Genomic DNA, 17,276 nt, shown 5'->3' on the forward strand with positions numbered 1-17,276 from the left:
AACCCCAAAGGTTTCTTTTCAGTCTGTTTTTTCCGTGGGATATCCATGGAAAACCTGGCTGCTTCCCACCCCTGCCCTGCCCCTGTGCACTGGTTTAGTGCCTGAGATCCAGTGGTGGCTGGATGGGTCAGAATTATTTGCCAAACCCCCTCCACAAAATCCTAATTATCCTAATTTCTACTGAAGCATTTCATTTTATTAATGGAAGTAAAGGCTTATTTACTGCCGCAGTGCAATTTGTCAGCTGCTCTTAATTAGAATTCTCTCTCATTATGCATCAGGCATTTCATAAAAACATTATTTGGGAAGCCCCAAAGCTGGAGCTGCAGAGCTCCTTGATTCTGAGTCGGGCTGAGTTTCCCTCCCACCCTGCTCGGGTTTATGGGATCTGGAGCACTTTGATGGGATGGGGTGAAAAATCCCTCTGGAAAACAAGCAGGGACTGAGAAAAACTGGATTCATTCTTCATTCCATGAGCTCCTGCTCTGGGCAGACCCCTCTCCATCATTTCCTGAGCCTCTTTTCCCCCTGGAGCAGGAATTGCTGGGAATGCTGCTGATATTCCACGGGCTTTTCCCTCCTCCTGCCTCAGCTTTTGCTGACTGAATTCTCATTTCTGTTTGGGCCTGGCTCAGGATTTGTAAAAAAGAGAAGTTTCCCAAAAGGAAGAGCACAGGGGGATCTCCTCCATCCCCTCTCTGTGCCACCAGCCCCTGTTGCTCCGGGGGCTCCCTCAGCTGCTCTTGGATCTCAGTTTGTTGCCTGTGAATTTGCTCGAAGCACAACCCCAAATTAATTCCTCCACGGTGAAAAGCAAACCTGCCATTAACGTGTCAGGGGAAAAAAAAGCAGCTGAGAGAGGTTCTGTCGGTGGCTGGGGGAAGGCAGGGAGAGGGAAACGGGGTAAAACGTCCTCACGGCTCTGGAGCTGCAGGGTAAACTCTGAGTCAGCCCAGAGCCAGGGCTGGGAACAGGTTTGCTCTTCATTCAGTGGGGTTTAGTTGATTTCTTTCTAATTTTTTTTTTTCATCCTGCTTTTTAATGGGTTGAGGAGCTGCTGCAGGGATTTTGGTGCTGTTTGGTTCCTGGGGGGCTGTGCAGGACGTGGAGAGGGGGAAAAGCTCAGAAAACACATCCTTGGGCTGGTGCCTTAAGCTTCAGCTTTCATGTTTTCAGGTTCTGTGCAGTTCTGAGCTCACAGTCAGTGTCACTCAGCTCTCTGCACACAGCAGGGACACAAAACAAATCCTGTCCCCAATGGACACCAAGGACAACTTTCAGCCCCAAAGCACAGCCAAGGGTGGCTGCAGGGAGGAACAAGAAGGATGGGACCTCCCAAGCTGCAGCTGCCCTTGGACAATTCAACCCCAAGGTGCAAATGGAGCCAAACTGAGCCAAGGCTGAGCCCTGGGGACCCTTTGTCCATTTGGGGACCACTTTGGGTCCCCCTTGGCTGTAGCCCTGGCCAGGCTCTTGTCCTGCCCCAGGTGGATCCTGGAGCCTTGGAATAAATCTCTGCTTTATTCTCAGCTCTGTGCAGTCTCTGTTCCAGCTCAGCCCTTCCCAAAGCATCAAGGGACAGAGTTTTCCAGCAAAACCTCGATGATGAGGCACAGGAAAGGAAGAGGGGAATTTTGCTTGGATGAGGAATGAGGAGACTGGGAATAGGAGCTCCTCCTGCTGCAGGCTGCTCTCCCTAAACAACGAGGGAGTCGTGGAATCCCATCACAGAATCCTGGACTGGTTTGGGTGGGAAGGACCTTGAAGCTCATCCCATTTTCCCTGCTGTGGGCAGGGACACTTTGCTCTATCCCAGGGTTCTTCCAGGGACACTTCCAGGGATGGAGCAGCCACAGCTGGGATGGGAATCCCATTTCTCCCCAGTCTCCATCCCTCCCTGTCCTCGGGCAGTGGGAATCCTTTCCTTGTGTCCTGTCCTTCCATCCCTTGCCCAAAACCTCTTTCCACCCTTCCTGCTCAAACCACCCAAGGGATTTTCCCCTCTGGAGAAGGAGCAGCAAACCCCCGGTGAGATCCCCGAGATGGAGGCAGCTCCAGCTGGGTTTGGGCAGGTCAGGGGCGGGCAGGGGACAATTTGTGACAATATTGGTGACCTTCAGGAAAGCACAGCCCGGGCTGCTCTGAGTCATCCCCGCCCGGTGCCTGCAGGAGGCCCTTAATTGGAATGTGTCAGTGGGTTAGAAAACATTGCAGAGAGAAGAGGAAAGGCAGCCGGCATTAATTAGTTCATGGCAGTAATTAGCGTCAGCCGAAATAACCACGGGGGTTGATTACTGCAGGAAAAAAAAAAAAAAAAAAGCGACAGGCAAGGAGAGATTTGGACAGGAAGAACTTGGAGGAAAAAAAAAAAAACAAAACACCAAAAAAACTGTTCTGGGATGTGGGAGCTCCCAGTTCACTCCTCTACAGCGGAGAAGTTGTGGGGTTGGTCTGAGCCTGGGTGGAAAAGCAAATGAGGGAAAAAAATGTCCTTCCTGCAGGAAAAAAAAAAAAAAAAGTGTCCTTTATATGGGGGAAAAGGGATCCTTTGTGATACAAAGCAGGATTTAAAAGAAATATATTAAAATATATATTTCTTTATATATTAAATATATATTATATATATAAAAATATATTTAATTCTTTTAGATTACATATATATCTAAAAATTATTTCTTTTAGATTATATATATGTATATATATAAATATCCTTTTAGGCAAAGCAAGGGTTTGGGATCACATCCCCCTGCCCAGGATTTTAATTGATCTGAAGCCAATTTTAAGAAGAATTGGAGGGTGACACCTCTGAGAAATAATCTGCTCTTTTCCTCCTGGCCAAAGCAGGAGGAGGAATTCCTGAAGAAATAGGGATGGCCTGAGAGTGATCTGGGGAATTCACGGATGCTGCTCCTCCTGTGCAAGGTTTTAACCGGGAAAATGCCCTGGAAAAGGCTCTGCAAAGCTCCAGGAAACACCAACTGGTGGAGAAAGCACCGCAGAGGGAAAGGGAAACAAAATCCATTTCGCTGCTTTCTTTAAGAAAAGAATAAAAATAATTGTCGGGGAGCAGACACAGAGATAAAGGGACAATAAAAAAACCCCTCAGGTGGGGCCCAGAGGCTCCTGTTTCACACTCCCAAAGTGATAAAACAGAGAGAACAGAGCAGGGACCAGCAGCAGGAAGGGTTGGGAAATCCCAGCTGAGAGGAGGTTTTAAGGATTTTATTCCATTATCAATTAGGCAGAAGGGTGAGACACAAGAGATGGAAAACTGAGCTCCATTCTGCCAGAAGCCATTTCTTTGTTACAACACCTTAGAAATGCTTTTCAGCTTATCAATGCTGCTGCTGCTTCTGACACCAATCCCTGATTATTTTATCCCATCTGCTCTTGCTACAGTGCATCTTTCACAGTTCTAATCCTCCCAAATATCTGCTCTGTTTGCAGGCCTCTCATTATTTAAAACTTGTTTGCAGTTCCATTTCTCTCTCAGCAGTGTCTGTCCCAGCCCGTGGCTTTTCTCAGTCAGAGTTTTTTATCTCAGAGCTTGCACACAGATGGACAAGACCGTGCGAGCTTTCAGTCAGGGAGTCCTCTACCAACCCACAAGGTTTTTTCCTCGAGGGTTTCCCACGAGGAGGGAGCCCTGGAGCCGTGGGGATTGGGGAGGAAAGGTGCATCCAGAGGCAGAAATGCCAGCCTTTTCCAGCTGCCATCCCGCTGAGGCTCCCCCAGGAGCTGCAGGCAGGGCACTCAGGTGGCTGTTAGGGAGGGCTGCCCTCGCTTTATCCCGGCCAGGAGATTTAATTCACTGCTGTTTATCAGCTCCTGGATCCCTCAGCATTCCTGGGAGCTGCAGCCTGGCAGGGCAGGGGGGTCAGTCACCTCCCTGTGTGTCACCACCAGCTTTGGGGACAGCCCTGGGAGCTGCCAGCTGACCTTGGCAGTGCCAGAGCTGCAGCCTGAGCTGGCAGCAGAATCCCCAGGCTGACACAGTCACCCAAAAAATTCCCCCCAAAGCTTGAAAAATCAGGGATGGGAGAGGAGAATCCCACAGCCCTTCCAGAGCAGGGTGCTGGAACCCCAAAACAGGGACAGGGGATGTCACTGGCAGCAGGGGAACGGGCACAGCCAAGCCATCCTTTGGTTCAAACAACATTCCTGCTCCAAATAAACCCCTGGGGTTGATCCTTGGCTCGTTTGGGGCTTTTTTTTTCCCTGCCAGGAGGGAGGGGAACAGGAGAGCTGCTGCCTCAGAAGGAGGAGGGGACCTGGGATGTCCCTGTGCCATGGCAGGGGTGGTTTCATAACCTCTGCCACCACAAAAACAAAACCCAGGAATGTTTTCCCTGCTTTTTGCCAAAACAAAACCCCACCCTCAAACAGCTTCTTCAGCAAATAAACCCCATCCCTGCAACGTCAGGAGCTTCCTGTCACCAACCCCCTTCCCACCAGGAATCCTGGAGAAACCTCAACAGCCACAACCAGCAGATTTCATTTTTCAAAGGAATGATTGCTCCAAGCCGAGATTTTGAGCCCAGCAAAACCAGTTAGGATGGAGATCCACTGCCAGTGGTTTGCTGGGAGGGGATTTGCCTGTTCCAGCCACAGCCAGGGTATTTCTTTTCCTGGGGGTATTTTGCTCACAGCCTCAGCAGGACGTGGCAGAGGGGTTTGTGCCAAGGAGGCAGCTCCACAATGTGAGATTTTAATTGTTTGCAGTAAAATAACCCTGGGAGCCCCAGCTGGGATCAACGGGAGCTGCTCTGCACACGTTTATTAAACCCTGCCTGGGATCAGTTCCACCTCTTTTCCCACTCCCTGCCCCCTTCCCACGTGGATTTTCACAGGCTTTTTGTCAGGGTGAGAAAAAAAAAAACAAACCAACCTTCAATTACCGGCTCCTTCCTCCCCGGTATTCCCTCAGCGAGGACTTTGCAGAGGGAATGGATGGGGAAGGGTGAGCTTTGGGCTGGCAGGATGCAGCAGGGCTCAGGCAGCCATCCATCAGCCCTCGGATGGAAATAATTCCATTATTTTAACACACGGCTTCCTCTGGATCCTCGGCCATCCCTGCGGACGTGAGCGAGGCCTCGGAGCGCGGAGGGAGCAGCAGCAGCCCTGGGAAGGCTGAGCTGGAACAGAGACTGCACAGAGCTGAGAATAAAGCAGAGATTTATTCCAAGGCTCCAGGATCCACCTGGGGCAGGACAAGAGCCTGGCCAGGGCTACAGCCAAGGGGGACCCAAAGTGGTCCCCAAATGGACAAAGGGTCCCCAGGGCTCAGCCTTGGCTCAGTTTGGCTCCATTTGCACCTTGGGCTTGAATTGTCCAAGGGCAGCTGCAGCTTGGGAGGTCCCATCCTTCTTGTTCCTCCCTGCAGCCACCCTTGGCTGTGCTTTGGGGCTGAAAGTTGTCCTTGGTGTCCATTGGGGAAAGGATTTGTTTTGTGTCCCTGCTGTGTGCAGAGAGCTGAGTGACACTGACTGTGAGCTCGAGCTGCCCCTGGGCATCACAGAGCCTGAAATACATGGAAATAAAACCTGACCCTCCCCGTGGCTGCTCTCGTGGCTCTGCAGGTGATCCCAGCTGGGCTGGGAGGGGAACCTCTCCCAATCCCACCGGGATTTAATCCCCGGCTCCTGGGGCTGAGTTAGGGGAGGTGAGAGCTCTCAGATGAACTGCAGATATGTCATTAGTATTAATCGCCCTGCTCAGACTCGTTATGCAAATGAGAGCAGAGGAGCCCATTGAGTTATTCATCTTTAACCTTTATTTTGGGTCCCTGTGACCCCTCTGCTGAGGCTCCTGGTCCTGTTGGGTTTTTCTGCTGTCCTCAGCCCTGCAGCTCCAGCTCCTGGGGTGGTTCCAGGTGATCCCACCTGCACATCCCTCCCTGTGGATGCTCCTGGCGGTGGAGTCCCAGCCCTGCAGGGAGGAGGGGACTCAGGGTCCTGCTCCCCGGTGACATCAGGTGACAAATCACTGCTCGGGGATGTGTTTCCTTCTCCCAGCTGTGCTCTGGTGCCTCTCATCCCGCGGTTCCTCCTGCTTTTTGTAGCTCCGGGTGGGTTTGAGGAACCTGAGGACACCCAGAAACCCACCTGGATCCCTTTTCGTTTAGGACTTGCAGTGACAGGACACAGGGAATGGCTTCCCACTGCCAGAGGGACGGGAAAACCCTCTGTGGTGTGGGAAGTGAGATTTGGATTCTTTCCTTTCCCATCCCAAGCCGAGGGGCTTTTGTCCTGCAGTGCCTGGGGGGAAATTCTTCCCAGGCTCAGGACTGAGGTGGGACATCGGGAAGGAATTCCTGCCTGGGAGGGTGGGGAGGCCCTGGAAAAGAATTCCCAGAGAAGGCTGGGAGTGGATCCTGACTGTCCTTGGATCCCTGGAAATATCCAAGGCCAAGTTGGACAAGGCTTGGAGCAACCCTGGGATGGTGCCAGGTGTCCCTGCCATGGCAGGGGGTGGCACTGGAGGGACTTTAATGTCCCTTAAAAGGACTTGAAGGTCCCTTTCACGGCCGAATGTCACACTTTGGTGTCACTGCTGTGTCACCTGCCATCAACCCCAAAGCCCAGGGTGGCCGAGGCCGGGGCTGGGGGCAGCTCTGGGATGTGCTGACGTGTGTGTTGTTGCCTTGCAGGGTTTCCCTGGCCCTTCCCTGGCCCTGAGCTGCGAGCAGCCAGCCCTGAAGGAGAAGCTGGAGCGGGACCTCGGCGGTGCCCAGAGCGAGCTGGCCATCAGGATAGGTAGAGCTGGGCTGCAGCCAGGCAAGCATCATCCTGCCATATCCCACGGGCACGGGGGGCACGGGGGGCACAGAGCCCCCCTGGCACCGGGGCTGCCAGCAGAATCCCTTCCCTTGCTTTGCTTTCCCTTCCCTCTCCGTGTGTCTCGTTCCTCGGGTCCCCCCACGGCTCCCAAAGCCCCTCGCAGTGTCTGTGCCATGAATTATTGATCAGCACCTCTGTGCTGTTCTGCCTTATTCCAGCTCTGCCCCTCGTGGCCTCCCCAGTCCCAGCTGGGCTCTGCCTGGTCCTGCTCCTCCCAGGGCTGGATCCAATCCCTGCTCCCAGTGTCCTGCTGGCAGCTCTTTGCTCCTTCAATTGAAATTTTTCCTCCTTCAATCCTCCCGTTAAATTCTCCGGGAGGGATCTGGGGGCCTCTTTGGGCTCCCCCGGGCTGTGGTTGGGGTGAGAGGTGGGCACACCACCCCCTGAGACACCACAATTGGCTCTTCCTCCCCTCTGCAGCTTCCCAGGAGACAAAGCAAATGCCGTTTAGTAAATGAGTTTTATTTCTCCTCTGCCCATTTGGTGGGAATCGTGGTTTAAGACATCACCAGTGCAACAGGGAGCAGATTGATTGGAAGGAATGATCTTTGCCTTTTACGAGTGCTGCTCCCCCTCTTAAATCAGCCTCTTTTATTTAACCACGTTGCTTAATTACACATTTCCTAAAGTGCTGCAAATCCTCGGGATTGGGAACAGCAGCTTGGGGTTTTTCCAGAGGGATGGGAGGATTCTTTCCCTGCTCCCTGCAAGGAGCTTTGCACCCTCGGAGGCAGCTGCAGGGGAGCTGATGGTTTTTGTCAGGTGGAAACTTCCCATCTCAGGTGCAGGTTCCTCTAGATTCTTCAAGGGGAAGCAGAAGTGCTCAGCCCTGCAGCCGCTGAGGGGTTTTTTATTTTTCCATCTCCTTTTAGCTGCAGACAATAACGGTGCAAATGGTTTTGGGAATAGAAAATTTCCATTAGGCTTTGTTGTTTTTCTTTTTTTTTTTTTTTTCATTTTTTTTCCCTCTCTCTCTCCGGGGAAATGGTATTAAGGACCTACAATACATTTATTCTTTTATTGTCTTTTCCTTTTTTTTTTCCCCTTTTCTTTCTACTGAAATAAACCGAGTATTTTCACAAGATACCCTCAGCCTTCCAAGAAAGCTGCTTTTCCCCAGAGCTGGGTAGTGCCTGCCTGGGCTCTGGGGAAGCTCTGGGAACATAATGGGTGTTTTCAAAGTCTAATGGGTACTAAGTGGAATATTTCAGGCTTAATCACTGTTGAATCATTGACCCTTCCTTCATATTTACATCTTTTTAAATGGCTAAAGCTGTGAAAACAAAGGAAAATCCCAAAGCAGCAGCTGCCTGGTTCTGCCTCGGTGCCTGGGGATGAGGAGCAGGGATGGGGAATGGGGAAAGCTGCATCCCTGCAGGGCGCTGCCCGGTGTCTGGGCTCTGTGTGGGGCTGGGGATGGTTTTAGGGTGCCTTTGGGAAGCTTTGGGGTTGTGCCCACACTCACAGCTGGGATCTTGGTGCCTGCCAGGAGGTTTCCTTCAGACCAGGAAAAGTAGGTGGAGGAAAAAGTGGGACTTATACCTGTTCCTCATCTGCTCTGGGGTGAGAAAAAAAGCCTCATTTTGGTGGTTTTTTCCCCCTCAATCAGCAGCGTTTTGGAGCAGTGGAAGGTGTCCCGTGGCAGGGGATGAGCTTTCAGCTCCCTCCCGACCCAAACCATCCTATGGCTGTTCTTCCCCATCATCCCAAACCCTTGAGTCTCCATCTCTGCTGTTTGTCCCTCTCCAGCCCGTCCTGGATAAAGTGAGACTTTCTGGGAGTTGCCCAAAGCCGGCTGTGGGTGCCTGGAGTGAGGTGTGTGTGCATCCCTGGGAAAGGCAGGACGGGCGGCTTCGCCCTGAGCCGCACTGAAAACTCTGTCTAGACTCTGTTTGATGAGTGGGATAATCACCAGGCTTTAATTACTGCAAGGGAGAGAGGATCCAGCCTTGTCTCTGATAGCTCTGGGTAGGCAAGGGCTGTAATTTGTGTTTCTGTGCTTTGGAGCAGGTGCAGAGGCAGCTCAGGGGGGTTTGTTCCGAGCTGGTGGGACCCTCTGTGGAACCAGGAGTGCTCTGGGTGGGCTGAGCCCCACTGCCCCGCTCCTAAACCCCTCTGGGGCTGGGGTGAGGCCGGACACATCCCATCCTGCTGCCTTTTCCAGGTGCTCCGTGCCGGGGAAACGGCTGGGGCAGGGTCACACGGGGCTGGAGGCCAGGCCTGACCCCGCCGTGTGCTGGGGCAGTTCCCAGAAAGGATTTGCAGGCAGCAGAGCGCCCGGGAACCCGAGCTGTGACTCAGGGCAGCTGGATATGGAACAGCTGATGGCTCAGCCCGGCCTCAGCTGCTGATTCAGATCCCGGAGCTGAGTGGGAGATGCTGTTCCCAGCAGCCTCCTCCTCTCCCCTGGAGCATCCCCCTGCTGCAGCAGCTGGGAGAGCTCCGGGGAGCTGCTGGGGCAGAGCAGTGTGGGTGCAAAGCTGGGTAAAAGCCCAAAGAGCCCTTTGGGGTGGGATGCTATAAGTGCCCGGCGCAGTTCCAAGGAGAGGAGTGATGCCTTGGGAAGGCTGAGCTGGAACAGAGACTGCACAGAGCTGGGAATAAAGCAGAGATTTATTCCAAGGCTCCAGGATCCACCTGGGGCAGGACAAGAGCCTGGCCAGGGCTACAGCCAAGGGGGACCCAAAGTGGTCCCCAAATGGACAAAGGGTCACCAGGGCTCAGCCTTGGCTCAGTTTGGCTCCATTTGCACCTTGGGGTTGAATTGTCCAAGGGCAGCTGCAGCTTGGGAGGTCCCATCCTTCTTGTTCCTCCCTGCAGCCACCCTTGGCTGTGCTTTGGGGCTGAAAGTTGTCCTTGGTGTCCACTGGGGAAAGGATTTGTTTTGTGTCCCTGCTGTGTGCAGAGAGCTGAGTGACACTGACTGTGAGCTCAGAGCTGCCCCTGGGCAGCACAGAGCCTCAAACACAGCAAAGAGAGAACCTGAGGCATCAGGAGGGCAGTGGGGATCCCTGTTCTGGCTGCTGACCTGAGCTCCAAATCCACCCCTGAGGAAGCAGCAGGAGAAGCAGCAGCATCTGTGCTGCTCCTCATCCTCCCCAGAGCCGGGGCTGTCTCCTGGAGAGGAGTGTGGAGTGACAGGACAGGAGCAACGGCTTCAAACTGACAGGGAGTGGGTTGGGATTGATGATTAGGAGAAATTCTTTGCTGGGAGGACAAAACCCTTCCCTGTGAATGAGAGGAGGGGCTGGGATGGAATTCCCAGAGGAGCTCCTCATCCCTGGAAGTGTCCCAGGGCAGGTTGGAGCCACCTGGGACAGTGGCAGGGTCCCTGCCCGTGGATCAGCTGGATCAGCTTTAATTTCCCTTCCCACCAAGGCTGATCCCGTGGGGGCTGCTGTGCCTCTGGTGTCACTGAAGGGGCTCAGCCACTGCTGGAGTGACTCAGTTGGCTTTTGCAGGGCTGTGATTTAGGGAATGGTGTCCTGGCATCCCCGCCTGGCTGCTCAGGGAGCAAATCCGCATCGATTGATGAGCTGCAGAAACGACCCTGTGTGTCGCAGCAGCGTCTGTGAGAAATGACATTTTGTTAAACTCGTTACTTAAATGAGCCGGGAGCTCTGGGGGCCTCACACACAAACCTCATCACGTAGAAATTCTAAATTTTTTTTTCCCCCTTAAATTGCAGCTGCTGCATCAGATCTGAGGCCCGGGTGGGGATTTGGCTGGGGACAGCCCAGGGCCAGCCCTGCTGTGGTGCCAGGAGCTGCTGGGCCCCTTTCAGCAGCATCACCCCTTTCCCTAAGCTCATTCTTCCCTTTCTTTGCCGTATTTTTCCCCTCCAAAGGACGTTTCCATGCCCCAGGGCTGCCCCAGGGGATGCACAGGAGAGGAAGCAGAAGCTGCTCATGGAGCATCTCTTTTTATCAGTGCACTGAAGTGAACTGGGGAGATGAGAGGAGACCAAAATCCCCCTTGGGAACCAACACACAGAGAGCAGGAGCTGGATTTCGGGCTTGGCACTGCAGCCCCTCAGTGGGGCTTGTCCTTAGAGGCCCAAAATCCCCATTTTCCCTGTTTCTTCTCTGTCACCACCTGGTTTGAGGAAGTCCAGCCCTGCCTCAGCTTGTTTTACCCAGATTTGTGCTGAGGGGAAAAGCTGCCCTGCAATGCCCAGCTTGCTGCTGCTCAGCTGGTGGGTTTTCACTTTTCTTGAGCAGAAGGTTTGTGGGTTTTCACCTTTCATCCCTTCCCTGAGCAGAAGCAGAACCCGTGAGGGAGAAATGATGGATCCAAACCCTGGGGCTTCATTCAGCCAGAGCCTCCTGAGTGCATCCCAAAGGTTCATTCCTCCCTCGTGACTTACAGAACGTGGAACTCCTGTTTAAAAACTTGCTGTCCCCCAGTTTTCCAGGATCCCAGCCCTGTCTGGGATAACTCTGACACGTTCCCACCCTGCTCCTGCCACCCAACTGCTGCTTCCAGCAGTTCCCTGGGAGCCCTCAGAGCCAGCCTGGGGTGATAAATGCCCGTGGCAGTGGCTGTATTGATTAAAAACCATCCTGGTGCCCCTTTCTGAAGCGTTTCAAATGGTTATTGACACTCGCTGTCAGCCTGAGTCCCGTGCTTGGCTTTTACAGCCCGCCCTAAACGTGGATTTATGGCCCCAGAGCTGCAAAGGAATAAATGACATGGGGCCACATAATTCCTGCTGAAGTGATGGAATGGCTGCTTTGCTCAGAGAGCTGGATCCCCACCGTGCCAGTCCCTGCCTGCCTCCTGGCATCGGGAATTTTGGCTTTCCAGGGCCAAAATCCACCCCAGGGTGTTTTTGCTGTCCATTTTTGCTCCTTGGGCTGACTTGGAGAGGAGCCAGCTGTGCAGTGAGTGAAGCACTCAGAGCAGGTTTGTTCTGGGTGGAAAACATCAGGATTTGCAGCTCCAGCAGCCCTGATGCCTCGGGAAATGCCAGCCTGGGGAAAACCTGCCTCTGGCCGAGCTGTGCTGTGTGCACGGGCTCTGCGGATGGGCACTGGGAGCTGTGCAGCCAGTCTGCAATTCCAGGGGGATTGGGGCATCCAGTCCCCTGGGTAAACTCGGGGTGATGAGCTGGGGAGCTCTGGGAGCTGCAGGGAGGATTTCTGTGGGGTTTGTGGCCCCTCAGAGGAGCCTTTCCCTGAGTTCCTTGCTCTGTTAATGCAGAGGTTGAATTTGCTGGCTGCACCTCACGGGCTGTTTGCTGCTGCAGCTGGATGGAGCCAATCCCCCAGACACTCCTCTCCATGCCCCGGTGGCTCCTGGATGTCAAGTGTTTCAAGGAGGCTCTAAAATCCTCTAAACAGATAACACAATTCAAAGGTGAAGCTGCTCAGTATTAACTTTTTTAATTTACCTTTTCCTTCCTGGGCTAACCAGTTTATTATCCAGAGCAAAACGTCAGAGTTCCCGAGGAGCAGAGGGGTTTTAGCTGACGTGAATGGCAGATATTTTGCATTTAAAAAAGCTGTTGTGAAGGGAGATCTGACCCGTGCTGTCTGGAGAATGGCTGAATTGCAGCTCACCTGCTGCTGCTTTTCTTCCTTGGCCGAGTGAGGGAAAGTTTAAACCTGCTGCAGAGAATGAGGCACTTTTGTAGGAGAGAATTTGCACTAAAATGATGTTCTTCCAATTGCAGTGTTGAGGTCAGTGAACACACCAGTGTGTGCTGCTGCTCAGGGTGACAGTGGCACAGGTGTGACACCCACAGGTGCCACCAGCCCTGCAGAAACCCCTCTTGATTTTGGGGGGAACCTCTCCAGGGATGTTTCTTTATGTTCTTTTTCCGGACAGAGTTGGGATTAAATGCTCGAGATGGTGTTTCTTGTTCAGACTCAGGGGTTTATTAATCCTTATCTCTGTTACAGTCTCACAAACCCTGAGTTCTGCAGCACTTCTGGCTGACGGACTAAAAATGGAGCCCTGTCTATCTCCTTACAAGATCTTTAAAGGGTGAATTAAGAAATGACACCTCAATTATTTTGACTTTTAACCCAATAACCAGCCACCCCTGTCCCACAATGTGGATTTTCCTACCCAATTACAAAATCCCACCCAGAGCCGTGAAGGAGAAGGTGAAAAAGAAGGACTCAGCCTCTGCCCTCAATCCTCCATCTTGCTTTATCTCTATATTACTGGATTCTAAACCCTTAAACTCTGAGTTTCCCCCCCTGTGACATCACACACTTCTATCCAAACCCCACACCCACAATTCTCCTTCTGTTATTGAATTTTGGGAGCCTTTACCACAGCCTCAGGTCAATGCAGTGTTTGCCTGAATTCAGAAAGTCTGAGATTTCTTTTCTGAAACTGCAGAAAGTCTGGAATTCCCAGTGCCCAGGGTTCCAACCTCTGCCTCCCCAGGCTGGTTTGGGAGCAGCTGGAGGCTGAATTCCTGCCCCAGCCCCTCTGCAGAGGCTGGGAGAGGGATTAGCACCAGCAAATCTGGGGAGAAACTCCAGTGCAGCTGCTCTGGGGAAACCCTGGAATTTCAGGGTTTATTAAACCAAAGCAACAATTGGATTTTTTTTTGCTGCAGCCCCTGGAGTGGAGCTTGAGTTGGCTCCATTCAGCCAGCACAAGAATTCATTTATTTGCTGGAGCTGCTTCTGCAGCTGGCTGGGGCTGGGAATAATCTGCAGGAAGGTTTGGAGGAGTGGGATGAGGAGCAGGAGCTGTGAAGGGTGAGGAGCCCAGCAGCCAGGAAAAAAGGGATATTCCCCAAATTCCAACTCAACAGCCATTGTGAGGGGTGTAAAAACCCACTGCCCTGCTGTGGGGGTGTGTGGGGTGGGACATGGGCTGGCAGCGACCCCAAAAGGGGGTTTGGGGACACTGAAGTGGCCTTGGGGTGCTGTGCTGGGTCTGTGTGGAGCAGAAACAGGAATATTTCTGTGGAGACAGAAATAGGAATATTTAAGACCACAGAAATGGTCTGCCCTGTTCCCTTCCCTGCAGTGTCACCCCAAGGTTTAGATCCAAAACCAAACCTGAGCTGCTTTGGGATTTTGCCTCCTGTGCCTGGTGCTGGGTTGGGTCCTGGGCTCTGCTTCCTCAGCACTGAGCACCCCCAAACCTCCTCAGCCTTGGGGTGCAGAGAGGGTTTGGGGGGTTTTTAGTCCCTGAAAGCACCTGGGCTCTTGGCAAAGCTGCACAAAGGGCTCCTGAGCTGCTGGGGGCACCCACTGCCAGCCCTGGGGCTGGAAAAAACCGGATGAGTTTCCCTCTGCCCTGGGAAAAGGATAAATTCCCACCTTGGCTGGGATTTGGGGTGAGGTGTCCCCGCTGGTTTAGCTCTCACACACCAGTTTAACTCCAGTTTGAGCCAGAGCTGGGGGCCAGTGACTGGGAACTGCTGGGGCAGAGCTCATCCTGCAGGAGCTGGGATCCTTCTTCCTCCTGTGGGAACTGGGATCTCTTTTCTTCCTGCTGCAGGATTTGGGATCCTTTTTCTTTCTGCAGGAGCTGGGATCCCTTTTCCTCCTGTGGGAATTTGGATCCTTTTTCCTCCTGTGGGAATTTGGATCTTTTTTTCTTCCTTCTGCAGGATTTGGGATCCTTTTTCTTCCTGCAGGAGCTGGGATCCTTCTTCCTCCCGTGGGAGCAGGGATCCTTTTTCCTGTGTGCAGGATTTGGGGTCCTTTTCCTTTCTCCCTGGAGCTGGGATCCTTTTTCCTGCTGCAGCAGCAGGTTCCCTCTCTCTGGGTGGCAGCTCTGCTGTGATTCCTGCTGTGATTCCCTCTGATCTCCATCCCCTCCGGTTCTCCTCGCAGCCCCCGGTGCCCTGAGCACCTCGTTCGTGTCCCTTTCCCGTGGAATATGGCACGGGATGATGGAAAATGCCTTTTCCCTCGAAATCAATGGGTTCGTTCCTGCCCCCTCCCGGCAGGAAGCTCGCCCAGATACCGCTATTGATTGTTGAGCTAAAAGCCGTGGTTGGATCGTGATTGTCCTTTAATTCAGTGGGGCTGGGGGGGTTTAGGGTCTGATTGTCCTTTAATTCAGTGGGGCTCATGGATTTGTGCTTGAATTGCTCTTTAAATCAATGGGGCTGGGGGGTTTAATTGAAATTCCTCTTTAATTCAGTGGGGCTGGGGGGTTTTAATTGAAATTCCTCTTTAATTCAGTGGGGCTGGGGGGTTTTAATTGAAATTCCTCTTTAATTCAGTGGGGCTGGGGGGTTTTAATTGAAATTCCTCTTTAATTCAGTGGGGCTGGGGGGTTTTAATTGAAATTCCTCTTTAATTCAGTGGGGCTGGGGGTTTTAATTGAAATTCCTTTTTAAATCAATGGGGCTGGGGGGTTTTAATTGAAATTCCTCTTTAATTCAGTGGGGCTGGGGGGTTTTCACTGAAATTCCTCTTTAAACCCTGCTGGGCCGCTCTGGGGGCTGCAGGAGGAGTTGGAGGAGGAATTGCTGCAGCAGAAATCTCCAGTTGGGCTGCTCCAGGCTCCTTTTCCAGGAGGGCTGCAGCGATGGGATGTGACCCCTGAGTGTCCCCATCACCTCGGCATGGCACTGGTGGCCTCTGGCTGCCTCCAGGGTGGAGGTGACAGCACCTCCAGGGTGGAGGTGACAGCAGGGGTTGTGCTCAGCTCCTTGGGCCCTCCACAGAAACGGGTCTTGGCTTTTTATTTTATTTTTTATTTATTTTATTTCTTATTTTTAACTTTTTAAATGTTTTTTTTATTTCTGGGTTTTATTTTTTTAATTTAAATTTTATTTTTACCTGCTTTTTATTTTTTATTTTATTTTGAGCCTGGTTTTTTTTTATTTTGATTTTTTTATTTTAAATTTAAAATAAATATTTTTATTTTCATTTCTGAATTGTAAAAATTTTGATTCCCATTCGCTTTTTAATATTTCTTCTTAAATTTTCATTTTATTTATTGCCTACTACTTGATTGACTAAATATTTATTTATTGCCTACTTTGATATTTATTTTTTAATCTTGATTTTTACTTTTTTTTTTTTTTTTTAATTTTCATTATTTTAATTTCCATTTTGATTTTCCTTCTCCAAGCCCTGCTGCCTTCTCATCTGTATTCTTATCAGCATCGAGCCAACCTCTTTCTCCCTGAGCCTGTGTTATCTGCAGGACCCCGCTGGATCCTCCTGGGTGATGCTCCAACCCTCTGGGGGAGGATTTTTTCCTTTCCCGGGCCCAGGATGGATCCGTGGTGGCAGATGGTGCGAGCTGCCTCAAAGTCAGGCTGAATTCCCAATTAAGTGTAATTAAAACGGGGCTGATTCATTTCTCCGGCTGCCAAAGGGGGAGTCTCTTCCCTTTGAACCAGGGGCTGAGCCCCGCTCCTGGGGCTGGAGGGAATTCAGGGCAGCCACGGGAGATGGTGGCATTTCACATTTATCATTTATCATTTATTATTTATTATTTATGGTGGGGTTTTTCCCAGCCCCAAATCCCTCCCCATGGGATGGGACAGTTCCCGGAGTGGCAGCCCAGGGACAGGCACTTTGGGGGATTTGTCTTGCTGTCACATGGGGCTGGGGGAGACTGGGGTGAGGAGGAATTCCCTGCCCCTGGCTGGGGGCTGGATCTGGATGGGTGACAAGGTCTCAGCAGCTTTCCCACAGCCAGGGAGGTGGTTTAGGGGAATTGGCTGTGCCCAGGATGCCACATCCATCCCAAATCCCCGTCCTTTCCTGCGCCCTGGCGGTGCTTTCCTGCTTGGGGACTGTCAGCCACGTCCACCTCCTTGTGCAGGGCTCAGGGTGGCAGCAGGAGCACCCTGGGGTACCGAGTGCCCAGGGCTGCTCCACGGAAAAAGGGATTTCCCCTGGCTAAAACGGTCCTTTATGGGAACGCAGGAGGCAAGTGGAAAGAAGGAGGATTTTTCCGTTCCCTGTGTGTTTCCCAGCTGAGTCATCCCTGAGTTCCCACCTCGGCCTCAGGGACATCCATTTGCTTTGGATTCTGAGGGGAAAAACCAGCCCAGCTCCTTCTGCCCTAAACCCCAGGGCTGGTTCAGATCCTGGGTTTTTATGGGATGGATTTGGGGTGGGATTTGCTGCCCTCTTCCATCTCCATAATCCCCAGGGCTGGTTCAGATCCCGTTTTTTATGGATGGATTTGGGAATCCTGCTTCTGCCAGAGTCAGGAGTTCTCCTTTCAGAGCTGCTCATCCCAAACCCAGAGATCAGAGCTGATGGAAGGAAAAATCCCAGGCCCTGAGCCTGAACCTTGTCTTCCCAAATCCTCCCTTTGGCCACGTCACTCCCAGCCCTGGCTTGGCTTCGCTGCTTTTATCCCTAAAATAGGAACATGAAACATTGAACAGGGCTGGAGGGCGCAGCACAGAGCCGGGCTCCTGTCAGGAATGTGGGAAGTGGCTCCTGCTCAGCCAGCAGAGCTCTCTTCAAACCCATTTCCCCCCCTGCC

At 52.2% G+C, this 17,276-nt stretch overlaps 1 protein-coding gene across 2 annotated transcripts in view; it reads left to right on the forward strand.

Moving 5' to 3' along the window:
• SLC39A11 (solute carrier family 39 member 11) overlaps window positions 1–17,276 on the forward strand; it is a 60,140-nt gene that overhangs the window by 12,155 nt on the left and 30,709 nt on the right. The window contains exon 5 of one of the 2 annotated variants that reach the window (XM_066332322.1): window positions 6,650–6,776. In XM_066332322.1, the coding sequence (XP_066188419.1) occupies window positions 6,650–6,776 (127 nt within the window). The remainder of the gene's footprint in view (window positions 1–6,649; window positions 6,777–17,276) is intronic. The other variant, XM_066332323.1, reaches the window with a different exon arrangement.

This window comes from Sylvia atricapilla, chromosome 18 (assembly GCF_009819655.1).
Source record: "Sylvia atricapilla isolate bSylAtr1 chromosome 18, bSylAtr1.pri, whole genome shotgun sequence".
Lineage (NCBI taxonomy): Eukaryota > Metazoa > Chordata > Aves > Passeriformes > Sylviidae > Sylvia > Sylvia atricapilla.